This window comes from Gekko japonicus, unplaced genomic scaffold, assembly GCF_001447785.1.
Source record: "Gekko japonicus isolate JY-2015 unplaced genomic scaffold, Gekko_japonicus_V1.1 scaffold2601, whole genome shotgun sequence".
Classification (NCBI taxonomy): domain Eukaryota; kingdom Metazoa; phylum Chordata; class Lepidosauria; order Squamata; family Gekkonidae; genus Gekko; species Gekko japonicus.
The window spans coordinates 158928-173273 of record NW_015164737.1 but is presented as its reverse complement, the minus strand read 5'-3'; the positions used below and the strand labels follow the sequence as shown (position 1 = coordinate 173273).

Here is a 14346-nt window from a genome sequence, read left to right as displayed (position 1 = left end):
TACTGTTAGAACAGTAGTAGACACCGTGTTCATTAAGTATTTTATGAACCGTTGCACACAAATGGTGTGATCATGCTATAAAAATATACAGGCGTGTATTTCAGCTGCCTTGATGTCGTAGTCTAAATAATCTTGTTCATGGAGGAGCTGCATATTATTGTAGCATTGCACAAATATGGGCATGAGAGGTACAATTGCTGGTGAACATTATCGGTGTGAAAGGCTTGATTATGCAGCTGAAAACTGGGTGCCAAGTTAAACGTAAATTAAACACACAAGCAAAATAGAAGTTTAGAACCCACCTTCTCTAAATGAGATTAAGAAAACTAGAGACCCTTTCAAAAGCAGCATTTGGTGTTTACTGAGAGCATTCTGACTTTTCTTTCGTTTCAGACCTCTAGCCAGACAGAACTTGAGAATTGGATCACAGCAGTTCATTCTGCTTGTGCAACAGCAGTAGCCCGGCAGCACCACAAAGAGGATACTGTCAAACTGTTGAAAACAGAGATTAAAAAGCTGGAGCAGAAGATTGACATGGATGAGAAAATGAAGAAAATGGGAGAAATGCATTTCCTCAGTTTATCCTCTGTCCGAGATTCCAAGAAGAAAAAAACCATTCTTGATCAGGTATTTTCTCACATGTATAAAATCAGTCTAGATTTCCAGGAGTGTCTGTTGTAGGAATGGTGTTAACTAGCTAGTACGGAGCTAACTAGCCTTTGGAGTTTTTTATATACCTTGCTTGCACTGGCACAATTATTATATATTTGGGTAACACCATTGATGTAAATGGTACTTTTCGGAGTTCCATAAGCAAGAAACAGATTGGGCCTTTATCATCCTTTCTTCTTTATGTCTTGAGGACAACTTTCAGCCAGAGAACTCTCATGATAAGTGCTTGTCCTGCCTGTCCTGCTATTACAAATTGCAAATATATATGAGAAAAAGTTAACATAGAGTGTCCTCTTTTAGTGAACAACTCTTTTACTAGCGTAGATAGAATTCTAACTGCATAACTGCATTGTAGAGATGCTGAGGCCTTTGAAAGTTTTTCCTACTAGCCACAGGCACCAGACAGGTGGACAGACAGCGGTGCTCTACCGCTGAGAGATGTTATCATATTCTCCAGTGTATTTTAACTTCTTCAGTGAAAGACATTACTGGGATTTGCTTCAACTGCTCTAGAATTTTCTCTCTCTCTGTGGTGCCCTATATCTCGGTTGTGTTTGCATAAAACACCATCTCATAGGGTTCAAATAAACAGAGAGGAAACTACTGGGACAGAGAGGAAATCAAACCCAGGATTTTAATCTTGTTAGTAACAGTTTTGGGATGCTCTTTCTTTTATTTTGTTTCAGTTTAGAAAGATAAATCCTTTCTCTTCCCTAGGAATATAATCAATACAGACAATGGAAGGTGTAACTTGATGTAATCTTGTTTCTGTGATCTTTAAAGTGTATGTTTGTCATTTTTGTTTGCCTCATCCAACTCTCCAATCTCTACCGTTTTTTCTAGATCTTTGTTTGGGAACAAAACCTGGAACAGTTCCAGATGGATCTCTTTCGGTATCGGTGTTACTTAGCTAGTCTTCAAGGAGGGGAATTACCAAATCCGAAAACATTGCTTGCATTTGCAAGTCGGCCAACGAAAGATGCAATGGGTCGTCTTGGAATCTTTTCAGTGTCTTCCTTTCATGCACTGGTGAGATTAAACTGAAGCCAGAAGTCATTATTGCTGAAATAGATATTGCCTGATACTTTTATAAGATGAGGAAGGGAGTACTGTTGCTATGCAACTTCCGTTGGTTTCAGTGGGGCAAGTACAGTCTCGGACTGTACTCCCATATTAGTAAAACGCTGAATTCTTACTTCTGTGGCAAATTCTTCCGTTTGTCCTCAGACTTTTTTTTTTGCCTCTTGAGGTACAAAGTTAAATCAGAGACTAACCTCTCAGAAAGGTGTTCTAAAAATGCTGGAGTACGTTTCATAGCTGACCATTATGATGAAAGTTAACTTGCTGCTCATATAAACTTTTAAAGAAACGCTTTGCCTGTCTGACTAGTTTGTCCACAGAATTCCCTAGTGACGTACTAGGTCAATAGATGTTTGCTTGGGTCATTCAGATACTTGGGTTGTTTAGGGCCTTATATGTCTTAGTGGTTGCTCTCAATGGTAATTTCTAGTTAATACTATGGTTTATTTTCTGCTTCCATTACTGGCAAGAGTTGTAGTTGGCCATACTTAATGCCTTTTTATAGTCAACACACTTGCTAACTTACCCATCCACTAGTTTGCTTTTGCATAGTCTAAATATGCAGTTCCATTATTATTTTAAACTTTTTTGTTTCAGATGGACATTGCATGGTGAGAGAAATGCTGCAGCTGTTCCATGTTCCACAGCTATGGCAGATCCAAAAGAGATTATTTGGGCCAGCATATCACCCTAAATTAGGAGAAAATTAGCAAGGACCTCCATGGAAGTGCCAAAGTTCAGAAACTTGAAATGGCACATCAAATATATTTAATGTTTTGCTAGACACTCTTTTTTTTTTAAGGGGGAGAGGTCCTTTATTGTCCTGAAACAATGTGCAAATAGTTCTTCAGCTGATGATTAACAATCACAACAGAAATCTCCCTGTCATTGCTTATTGTATTTGTTAGTATACCAAAACAAGAAGTCACTCATCTACGTTTTTATAGGAAGCGGAGAGAGTTTGGTCCAGGTTTTTCTGTTTTAGCTAACAAACCTTCTTTCGTGTGCCTTCAAAAAGTTTCAAAGTTATTCTCCTGTAAAAGTGGAAGGTGTGCCAGTTTCTTTTCTTTTATAGTTAATAATCCTTATCATACTTCCTGCTGCTCTGGCTTTCACAAAAACAAGGATCTGGGCAATCTGAGACGATAATTCCACTTGAACTTTGTGTTACATAACTGGGGGGGGGGACACACACCATCCACGCTTCTCCATTAATGAGGTTAATTGATTTTCAGTTTATGAAGAAGTATAACAGGGAACTTGTGTAAATAATACAGTGGTGGAAAGTGCTGTCAGGTTGCAGCCAACTTATGGTGACCTCGTGGGGTTTTCAAGGCAAGAGACACAGAGAGATGGTTTTCCATTGCCTGCCTCTGCGTAGCAAGCCTGGACTTCCTTGGTTGTCTCTCATCCAAACACCAACCAAGGCTAACCCTGTGCAGCTTCCCAGACCTGGTGAGATCAGGCTAGCTTGGGCCATCCAGGTCAGGGCACAAAGGAGGAGGAGGAGGAGGAGATTGGATTTATACCCTGCCCTTCACTTGGAGTCTCAGAGTGGCTTACAAACTCCTTTCCCTTCCCCTCCCCGCAACAGACACCCTATGAGGTGGGTGGGGCTGAGAGAACACCTCTTTTTCAAGGACAGCTGTGCCAGAGCTTGTGACTGACCCAAGGTCACATCAGCAGGTGCAAGTGGAGGAGTGGGGAATCAAACCCGGTTCTCCCAGATTAGAGTCCGCACACTTAACCACTACACTACCAAGAGTATACTTGGTGGGAAAACAGTCCGAGGTTTCTTTGTTTATATGTAGGTTTTATTTACTGAAATAGCTAAGATAAGCAGTAGCCAACCAGAAAAGGGTAACTAAGATAAACATAATACTATACTTTATGGAAATGAAAACAAGTTATTGCTTGCAAAACCCATCTAATGTAAGGGTATCAATTGGCTAATGTAATTAATACCAAACAGGGTCCCCCCTTCATGACACTAATACTCAGTCGTGTATTTTTTTCGTGTAGGTGTTAGAATTTGGCTCTAAATATTCCCCAAAAAGGGGTAGTAAACTGATTGCTCGGAGAAAAGTAAAAGATTGGCAGAATGAAATTACTTTACACTCTCTTAGGGATGAAGACATTCTTGTGTAATGGGGGAGGAAGCATGAAATCCTACAACCGAACTGCCATCCTAAGCAGAGCTATACCCTTCTAAGTTCATTAAAGTGAATGGGCTTAGAAGTGCGTAACTTCTAAGCCCATTAAAATGCTCCTTAAAAATACCACAGGTAGAGGAGTTGTGCTAGATTTTGTGTGTGTGTGAAGCTTTGGATTCAGACATTTTATGACACTTGATAGGTGGCGGCTCGCACGGGTGAAACTGGTGTGAGGAGAAGAACACAGGCTATGTCCCGATCAGCAAGCAAACGAAGAAGCCGGTTTTCATCCCTCTGGGGTCTGGACACTACTTCAAAGAAAAAGCAAGGGAGACCAAGCATTAATCAGGTAGCCCCTGGAAGGAATACAGTTCTAAATTGGGTTAGCTGGTCTGTAGTCTGCTTTAGAAATGTCTATAGAAATGTCTGGGCAAAAACACTTCTTAACTGAAGCAAAGCCCATATGCTTATACAGGAAGTTTTAATGTACCTGTTTTCATCTGAAATTAAGCTCAGAGCTTTACATTTCTCAGTTGTTTGAGGAATAACTTTGTTCATATGAATGCCAGACTTCTTTCCCAATAGTAGTTATATATAATGTCCTCTTCAACACTACTGATTCCAGGCTAGATAACAGAAGCATATGTATTTCGGCAGCATGAAAATTGATTCGGGGCAGGGAGAAGTTTCTTAAAAGGCGATGCTGTTCAATACCACGGTTGTTCCTAAAAAGATTTAACTGCATTCTGTAAGCCTGAGAAGGATCCTCTCTTCAGCCATTGTTCTTATCAAAGAAGGTGGTGTGTTCCCCAGATTTCTAAGTATACTTCTTCTTAGCGGAGACCAAACTGGTGAGTCAGTAGTGGGAGGTCATCTATGCCTTCCCTCCTCTTCTATCTGTCTTCAGGGCAGTAATGGTCACTAATTTAAACTACATCTACTTAGGTTCTTCCATGAAACTCTAAAACTGTATTGTGTCCCTGCAGTTCATCCTCTTCTTCCACACCAAACCTTCAGAGAGGAGGAAGGTGATTGGTTAGGGACTCCACTGCCTTGAGCTGTTCCCAGCAAATTTTAAAAAAGCATTGTCTAGAGAGCTAATGCTACTCTGTTTTACATAAAAACATAGAAAGTTCAGTTACCTGTGCCACCACACAAAGTAAGCATGGAAGACTGGAGATAGGAAAGAATTTGGAGGTTGAATTTTAAACTGGCACTTAGAAACGAAAGAATTCTTAGCACCAGTTAACTTTTCCATTCCATCTTGGGGTTATTATAATATATCCACTCTGAGGCCTCAATAACTGGATTGGGGAATATTTTGGGGGGAGGAACAATTTATTCAATTTGGATGCTCTTGTGTACTTTCTCTGCAGATCTCTGAAATCAGAATTTTTAAACAATACAACTAAGTGTGAAAGGTCTAGTTAAGTGGCTTAACATGATGTCTATGTAGAATACTTGTATGGCCGGAGGTTGTTATTACTTTAGAAATACTTCAGTAGAACTTATTAAAGGTATGATTAGAATCTGACTAGCCCTCAAAAACTGCTTCTAAGTGGACTGATCTCCTACCTGATCTTCTCCAGTTCTCATTTGAATTGTTCCTCCAGCTTTCTCTATATTAGGGGTGTCGAACTCATTTGTTATGAGGACTGGATCTGACATAAATGATACCTTGTTGGGCCGGGCCATGTGTGTCATTAAATGTAATGCCAGGTAGCGGAGATATAAACTTCATAAAGGACACAGACAAACAAAATTAAAGATTTTAAAACTCTAATAAAACATGCTTAAAACACTAGCACTCTTGCAATACTTTGTCTATTTAATAGTCTCTGATAACTCACACCTCTTGCTCTGAATTATTGCATCAAAATGTCTGTGGTGTAGCAATCTTGAGTATGCTGTTCAGGTGTGTATTTGTCAGCTGCAAACCTACTTTTGGTTTATTGCCATTCATTATAGAAATCTCATGCTCAGTTTTCTCAGCCTAGGACCCAGGGGAAAACATGAAATGGCTGGGCATTATGAGCTTTTGTACATAAGTTGCTTCATTTGCTGGTCAAGAACATGAGAATGCATCCTGACACAGGCTGAGAACCATTTGTTTGTCTACAAAACTAGTCTTCCCCAGAGAAATAACTACAACTTCCTATAAAGGAAATGTGCTGGGTGAACTTGGTCTGGACAAACACTCTCAGCCTAATCCACCTCACTGGTTTGTTGTTATTCCTTCTCTAAAATAGTTCACATTGCTTTCTTACTAAGAAAGACTGGATCATGATGGCATGAACACAGTGAAAAGGGGGAGGGAACCCAGTTGCACCCAGGAAAGCCCTGGCATAAGGAGCTCAACAAAACATACACACAGCATAAGGAGCCTAACAGAATACACACATACTGTAGCAAGGCACATAAAAGCTCATACCTTTAACAAAACTTTGTTGGTCTTAAAGGTGCCTGGTATTTCTTCCATGTACTTGAGGTAGCCCAGCAAAGCAAGCTCTCCCTCATTCCCTCTCTCCTTGCCTCCCTTCAGGGAGGAGCCTCAGCCAGTGGAAGGAAAGGTTTCCCTTTGTCTCCTGTATACGATTGAGGCAGTCTGGCCAGGAAGCGAGCTCTGGCTGGTTCCCTCCCTCCCCCTGGGAGGAGGGGGAGGAGCCTCAGCCAGTGCTTTACCAAACTCTCTCAATCACACAGGAAAGGCTTGCCTATCTATCTCTCCTGTGCGACTTAGAGAGTCTGGTAAATTAAGCTGTGATGTAGCAGCAGCAGCAGAACTGGAAAAGGAAGCAGGAAACAGCCAGAGCCTTGTGGGTCAGATTGCAGCCTTCTGAGGGCCTGATCCGGCCTCTGGGCCGCATGTTTTACACCCCTGCTCTATATACATCTTAGTAGGTTTTGGTTTGTCAGGCATGAGTATCTTGTCTAAACCGACTAAATAACTAGTTGCATTTGGCTATTTTCCTAGCCAAGAAATAATTCCATTCAATTTTCGTTGATACTGTAATTTCTCTCTAAACACTGCACCACTTGTCCCATCAACACAAGTTATTTCCAAATTTAGAATACATTTGCATCATCCTGCTGTATTGTAAAATACTGCTTTTTGCCTTCTGCAGGTGTTTGGTGAAGGAGCTGATTCTGTGAAGAAATCTTTAGAAGGAATATTTGATGATACTATACCAGAAAACAAGGTAAAAAAGTGAAGTTGTTGATTTACACAAAAGATTCCAATTAGCTGATTTTAGAATGAAGTCCATTCCTTTATGGCAAAGCAGAGAGAAACAAAATCCCAATTAGAAGAACAAGTAATGATAGCAAAACTGTGCCTGGTATCAGGTTCTTTGACACACAACCATGCATTAGGTACATGAATCTTTAAATAGCTCACCTCCCTCAGTACCACAGATATAAGTACATAAGTGCCATCAAGTTGCAACCTACTTATGGCAGTCCCAGCAAGGGGCTTTCAAGACAAGTGAGAAGCAGAGGTGGTTTGCCATTGCCTTTGTAACGAAATGGCTGCCAGTCTGGTAGTCCTCTGGAGGGAGAAGGTGCTCCATAGGGAACAATGGAACTGCCATACCTCCCTGCCTACATTTCTCAGAAGCTTTAGGGAAAAAGTGTGGGAAAGTATGGACCCACCCCAGGGGCAGAGCCAGGCAGATAAAGGCTTTGGCCCCTCAGGGGAGTTTTTTTAGTCTTGGCCTTTGGCTCAGCTTGGATGGCATCTTCAAGGGAGCATACAGGTGGGACTCCTGCTACTCCACACTCCATGGACAATCCAGACCACTATAAACCGTGGTGGAGAGCCAAGGAGAGTAGCAGTACCGGTGACCAGTCCTGAAGAGGGCTGGAGTTTCTCTCCACAACAACAAGGAGGGGGAAAGCAACTCCCATCCTGAGGCCACCACCTCCAGAGGTAGAGAAGGTGTGTGTAGGGACAGAGGAATCGCGGTTTACTCCTGTTTGTTTTCTGTGCCCGGTTGTGTTAATTTGTGTGCCTAACTTGTATGTAGTTCAAATAAACCTTTTTGAGTTACAAGACCTGGAAGTGCCTTGACCACTTAGTCCTCCCCACTCAGCACGTTACCAGAGGAAAAGGGAAGCCAGGGAACCCAAATGGGCTCAAATAGGAAAATTTGCCAACTCTCCAGGGGGTGCCCAAAGATTGGGGTACCCACTTTCCTGGGTTGGGGAATCAGCCAGAAGGGTCTCACTGTCCCTCTAGGAAGGCGGTGTGAATCCAGTGAGTGGTGGCAGCAAATAACAAAGGGAAATGGCCCACCAGGCAGGGTGGGCAGGCGAAAACAAGGGCTTGCATGCCAGCGAACGGTGTCTGAGGGTGGGTCCCCATTTCATCACAGCCTTCCTCTGCAGAGTCTTCCTTGGTGGTCTCCCATTCAATACCAGCCCTGTTTAGCTTCTGAGATCTGACAAGATTGGAATATACCATGCTGTCTTCCTTCCCTGTATTGCAGACATGCAAGCACTCAACTATTCATTGCCAATTAAATGAATAAGACCAGTGTTTCACGGTTAGTGGGCCTGATCCTGGCTCCATTAAGATTTATACCAACACTCTCGCTGTTTTTCACAAGGCAAAACCTTTATTCATGAAGACTATTAGAACCATAATTTCACCTTAGGGAAAATCTGTGAAACTGCTACAGCAGTCATGAATTCTACACCCAGCACTTCCCTTTAGCTGCTACAAATATGAGGTTGTAATTCCTCATAAGAATACCTAAGACATACCTAAAACACTGGCATTGTCTTGCTGGATTAGACCAATTTTCTATCTAGTTCAGCACTGTGGCTTCAACCATAGACAGATATGTGCCCCTGGAAATCTTTCAAACAGGGCATTTTTTATGAGCCTTTTAAAATCATCCTTGACTAAGCTGTTTGTTCATCCGGGCATCCTTTTGGACTTCTTTGTTGTTTGCTAACTTTCCATTATACTGGTTTTAAGTAACTTCCCAGGTTCAGTCCTAATAACAGTTAGAAATATTAATGCTTAGTATCTGAATTTTAGCAGAGTCAAGAAAAGAAGGGGTTGGATCCCATGGTCTAAGGATGCAAGGATTGTAAATCTTGCTCACATTCCCCTCCCCCTGCAGTCCTTTCTGATCCCAGGAAGAATTATTCCCAGGGTTGTAATAGTCACAGAGACTAATAGTCAAATGGCTCCCAAGACCCTGGGAGTAAACTTAGTAGAACTAGCAGTCATACAGGTTGAGAGGCTGCTGCAGGGAGGGGGGAAGAGGACAAAATTGTTCCTTTCTTCCTCTTCTGTCTGCAAGGATTGAAGAGGGAGGACGTGAGGGAGGGAAATGGTTGTTCCAGACTGTGTATTTACTAAATACAAAACTGGAGAACAGCAGCAGCCCTTGGAAACAAAGCCCTCTTAGTTAGAAGGTATCAGCACTCTCTTATAACCCAAATCCTTCCTTCCCATCTTTTAATTGCCATGCATGTAACCTCATTGCCCCACACATGTGGAGAACTGGGAACAGAGTCTGTTTTGTAGATACATGTAGCCTTCCCTTTCCACATTTGTGAGGGCCATGGCTCAGTGGTAGAGCCTCTCCTTAGCATTCAGAAGGTCCCAGATTTAATCCACAGCATCTCCAGCTAAAAAGGATGAGGTAGGTAATGTGAAAGACCTCAATCTGAGTCCCTGGAGAGTTGTAGCCAGACAGAGCAGACAATACTGATCAAGGTAGACCAGTGGCCTAACTCCATATGTGGCAGCTTCAGGTGTACATGTTTCCACACCATTCTGCTTAAAAACTGGACTACTGCTGCTGTCAGTTTGTGATCTGTCTTGCTCTGAACATTTATTTCATGTCAAGGGCCCTCTTGAACTTCATTGTGAGTCTGAAACCTTTCAGCAAGCACAATTTCCTCCATCCCTGAGCTTTATTTCTTCTACCCAAATTAGCCTGACATTTATTTCAAAAGTAACGCTATATTTTTTGCAATGGGAAGGTATTTTGTTGTTATTTTGTTCTCAGCCTTCCATTAACATTTCTTGTATAGCAGTGTCAGACTTTACCAATTACCACAGTAACATGGAAATAGGATATGTAATTGCAAACAGTAAGGAGAAAATTAGTATTTTAATTATATGTGGGAAAGTATCTCAGACAAACCACTACTAGTTTGAGGTGATTAGAACATGAAAGCATTTGATCAACATGTACATTTCAATGTAGCTTCTATTTTGCCAGTTATGATTATATCCTGCTAATGTCTCTAATTCCCTAAAGAAAACTTTAATATGAAACACCCTGAAGTCAGTTCTAGGGGCCTTATTTCTAACTGAGTAAGTAGGGATTTAACTGTGTGATTGCATTCACATGTAATGGGAATTTCATATATCTGTCACTTGCTAGAAATGTTATGCCTCAGGGTCCAACTTAAATCCACAAAAACAAAGGATATTTGAAATGAATATTGAGATTTACTGGCTGGTATTACCAGTCATAACTCAGCCAATCCATGGAGACTCTGTCATCTTCATCTCTTTCTTTCACTGGTAGAAGATCTTTAAATTGAGAATAGTGTTGTCATCTTTGGTTTATGGCTGATGATGGTCTTCTTTTAGCACATATTGTCCCTATTTTTAAGTTCCATGGACAGTCCAATGATGACGCTCTGCCTTGCCATCAGGTTTTTCTTATTGCACAATGAGTGTGCAGCAACCATAGATCTGCCATCTTATCCCAGTGAACAGAAGTGGGGGGGGGGGTGGAGGCCAGGCCACAGGAAGTCCACCTGACCTCATGGTGCTGAATTCATTCGTAAGACAATCAGTTGGCCCACTCATAAGATAAACTTGTTTAATTGCATGGGAAACAATGGCAATGTCTTTATTTTTGTAATTGACTGAGAAATGGATGGGCGATATATGACCAAAAGTGTTTTAATAATTGTATCTTTGTATTCAGAGAGAGAAAGAAGTGACACTGACTGCTGTTCATCCGCATAATCCTGACACAGATATCTGGGTGCATGAGTACTTTACACCATCCTGGTATTGCCTACCAAATAACCAGTCAGCTTTGACTGTAATCCACCCAGGAGACACAACAAGGGATATCCTGGAAATGATTTGCAAGGTAACAATGACAACAACATTATCCCCCCCCCATGTTTTAACAAGCAAGGCCTTTCTGAATTGGATGTATTTGAAATTGTAACAGTACTTATTCTGATTCTGTTTCAAATGTTTCAGTTGAAGTGGTTGGGATTTAATTTTACCTAACATGCACATATGGGCCAAACCTGATGAATTTCCTACATTTGAATGCAGGCAAAAAACTATATTAGGGTGACCTAAAATGGCAAGGAGTTGATGTTAAGTTAAGGCCAGTGCTTTAGTAGACAATCAAAATGGCCGCCCTGTAAATGTATTAAAATGGCTGCCCTATAAAGACCTCCTCAAAATGGCCACCTTTGGAGGGTAACAAAAGGGCCCTTCCTAAGATGGCTGCCCACAAAGGACCTCTTCAAAATGGCTACCTCTGGAAGACCTCACCTAAGATGGCCACCTCTACCTGACCTAACCAAAATGGCTACCCCCCATGCAGCCACTCAAAATGGCCACTTTGTTAAGACCTGTTCAAAATGGCCACCCTATTATGACACACTCAGTTTGCTACCCCCAGTAACAGTTATTCTAAAATGGCCACCAAAATCAAATTTGCCGCCTCTTCTCAGTCCCCTTCCCCTTAGACCAAAGAGCCACTAAGGAACCTTGAGGAGGCTGCACTAAGTCAGTTGCAATTCAAATCCCCACCCCAAGGATTGGGACCGCTATTGCCCTTGCCCCTGGGCTGATTCAAACCCCAGGCCCAAGCACAGGCCACGCAGCTAACAGAACCTCCCCCGGGACTTCCCACCCCCGGGCCCGCCACTGGAATGCAGCCGCTGCTGCACGCTGCTGCTATGGGCAAGGAAGCCTTCTGTTAACAGATGCAGTTGGTGCTGCCGGGAGGCTGCTGCTAATAAAGCCGCCTCAACCGCCATGAATAACACTACCAGGAAGTCTCTGCGTCGAGTCTTCGGCTTCAGGCCTACGAGGTGGGCGAAGCTCTCCCCTCTGCGCGCTCAAAGCTCCGAATGGGTTGAGCACGCAGAGCAACTGACATATGGTGGGAGCGGAGCCCGGCCTTTTCCAGCAGCCAGCTTCGCCCCCCGCCCACATCATGATGCAGCGCGTCATGGCTCTGTTGCTGCCCCAGCTTTCTCCAGGCCGGCTAAACAGTCTCCAGAACTCCAGCGGCTTTGCCGGGAGGCCGGGAGCTCCAAAAACGATATTAGGGTGGAGGATTTTTCACATTACATTCCTATGCAGAGTTACTCCATCCTAAGCCCACTGAATGAATGGGTTTAGACTGGAGTAACTCTCCTTAGGATTGCAGTGCCAGTTTTGTTTTGTGAAACTTGAATTCCTCCCCACATCCTGTGATCATCCAAATGTTGAGGTCCCTGGGATTTTTCAGAAATCTTGAAAATGTTTGGGTTCAATAGACCCAAACAGTATTGGGACCTGGGATTTTTCATAAATCCTGATTTTGGTGTGTGTGTGTGTGTTCCAATAGACCTGAGAAGAAAAATACCTGTGTTTTTTTTTTTTAAAGCCAGCCCAAACCTGGGGGTGGTTTGGCTTCTGCTGTAGCCCAGTTTAAACCAGGCTGCAGGAGAAGCCAGCCCCAAGCCAGCAGGAACAGTCTGCTCCCCACTGGCTCAGCTGATCCTCAGGCTGTCTTCTGCAGTCTATTTCTACTTTAAACGGACTGCAGTAGAAGCCTGATAAGCAGCTGGGAGGCAATCTCCACCGTTTTCGGATCTACCTGGTAACTCCTGGATATATCCAGGATTGGGGGGGATTTTTTTTTTTTTTCCTGAGAAAACCTGGATACATTTGGGATGCTGAAATCTACCCAAATAATACTGGTAAGATATTTCAGGTAGATTTTCAGCGTAGGTAGATCCAAATGCATACCCCTATCACACGGTGGCAGGCTGACAGACCAAAGGGGTAATGTCCCACCTTTCCTTTCTCTCTGTCTCTCTTTTCACCTCTGGTGTTTCAAACATTGTTTTAGCTGCACCTAGGATGTCCAACACACCCTGGGTAATGTAGTTCCCAGAATGCCTAACATCCTTTTCAAGTATCCTTAAGCCTATATTACTCAGGGCATGCCAGGCACCTAGGAAGCTGCCAAAATAGCATGAAAAGCATTGGTAGCAGAGCAAGAGAAATAACTAATGGAGACTCTTCTTGTCTGTTGGCTAGTCAGAACAGCTAAGCTGGGCTGGATGGTAAGTGAAGGAAGAGTTCTTCTTTGGCTCAGACATTCAGTGTAACCCACAGAAGAATTAAAGATGTGGAATGTTCAGATTGCAGACATTACAAGCCTGGTTAGCATTACAAGCCTGGTTAGCTTGTATTCTGAGCATAGGTTGTATGAGTTTTAGTAGCATTTCTGTTTATTGGTGATTTTAGAATTGTCTTCAACATTCATAATTAATAGGATTATACTTTTTTATATCTGTTTCGACAGAGTTTGTTAAAAATTAAGCATGACATGTTAAATAAATGGAATAAATGTAAATGTCTCCCCTTCCCCAATAGTGGGGTGTAGGGATGCCCTGATTGCAGCTCTCTTCAAGTGTTCCAGTGGCATGCCTCTTTGCATATGCTGAACTGCCCCTCTGTTTAAGTAAATGCATATATTGGAACTCCTGCATGTAGAAGGAACTGAAACAGTCTTCTTTTGAGGGGTTTTCAGTCATCATTCCTTGCCTACCCATTTTCTGACCATATCTGCTATCAATAATTGGGGGAAGTTCTGTTGAATGGATTTACATTGGATCATGCTGGCCTAAACTATTTTTATTCCATCCTGGATAATTATTCAAAGCTATGCTCATAGACACTTTGATAGCTGAATGGTGAATGCTAAACAGAAGACTGACAGAAAATCTCAGGTGTGCTATGGATGGTGGCATAAGTGTGCTGATAAATTGAATCAGCATGCACATTTGCGGGGGGCATTGTTTATAAAAAGAGCTGCAGGAGCTCATTTGCATAAGGTATGCTAATGAGCTACTAGGCTATTAGCATAGTAACTCATTAGCATATGCCATGCCCCCTGACATCACCGGAAGTGATGTCAGAAGGAGAAGCAAAAAGGGGGGGAGGCATCTTCAAAAGCGTCCCCTTCCCTTCCCCAGCTGGCTTGCCGGGGGGGGCACAGAGGAGGAAAGAGGGAAGGAAAGAGAGAGAGTAGAGAGAAGGAAAGAGGGAAAGAAAGAGAAGGAAAGAAGGAAGGAAAGAGGGGATAAAAAGAGAGAAGGAAAGAGGGAAAGAAGAGAAGGAAAGAAGAAGGGAAAGAAAGAGAAGGGAAGCAAGGAGGGA

The 14346-nt window shown here is 42.6% G+C and overlaps 1 protein-coding gene across 1 annotated transcript in view; it reads left to right on the top strand.

Annotated features, from left to right (window-relative positions):
* The window catches only part of TIAM1 (T-cell lymphoma invasion and metastasis 1), a 102858-nt gene that overhangs the window by 28562 nt on the left and 59950 nt on the right, over positions 1-14346 (top strand). Inside the window, exons 8-12 of the mRNA XM_015409624.1 lie at positions 394-627; positions 1516-1701; positions 4108-4254; positions 7031-7105; positions 10868-11038. Of these exons, the coding sequence (XP_015265110.1) occupies positions 394-627; positions 1516-1701; positions 4108-4254; positions 7031-7105; positions 10868-11038 (813 nt within the window). The remainder of the gene's footprint in view (positions 1-393; positions 628-1515; positions 1702-4107; positions 4255-7030; positions 7106-10867; positions 11039-14346) is intronic.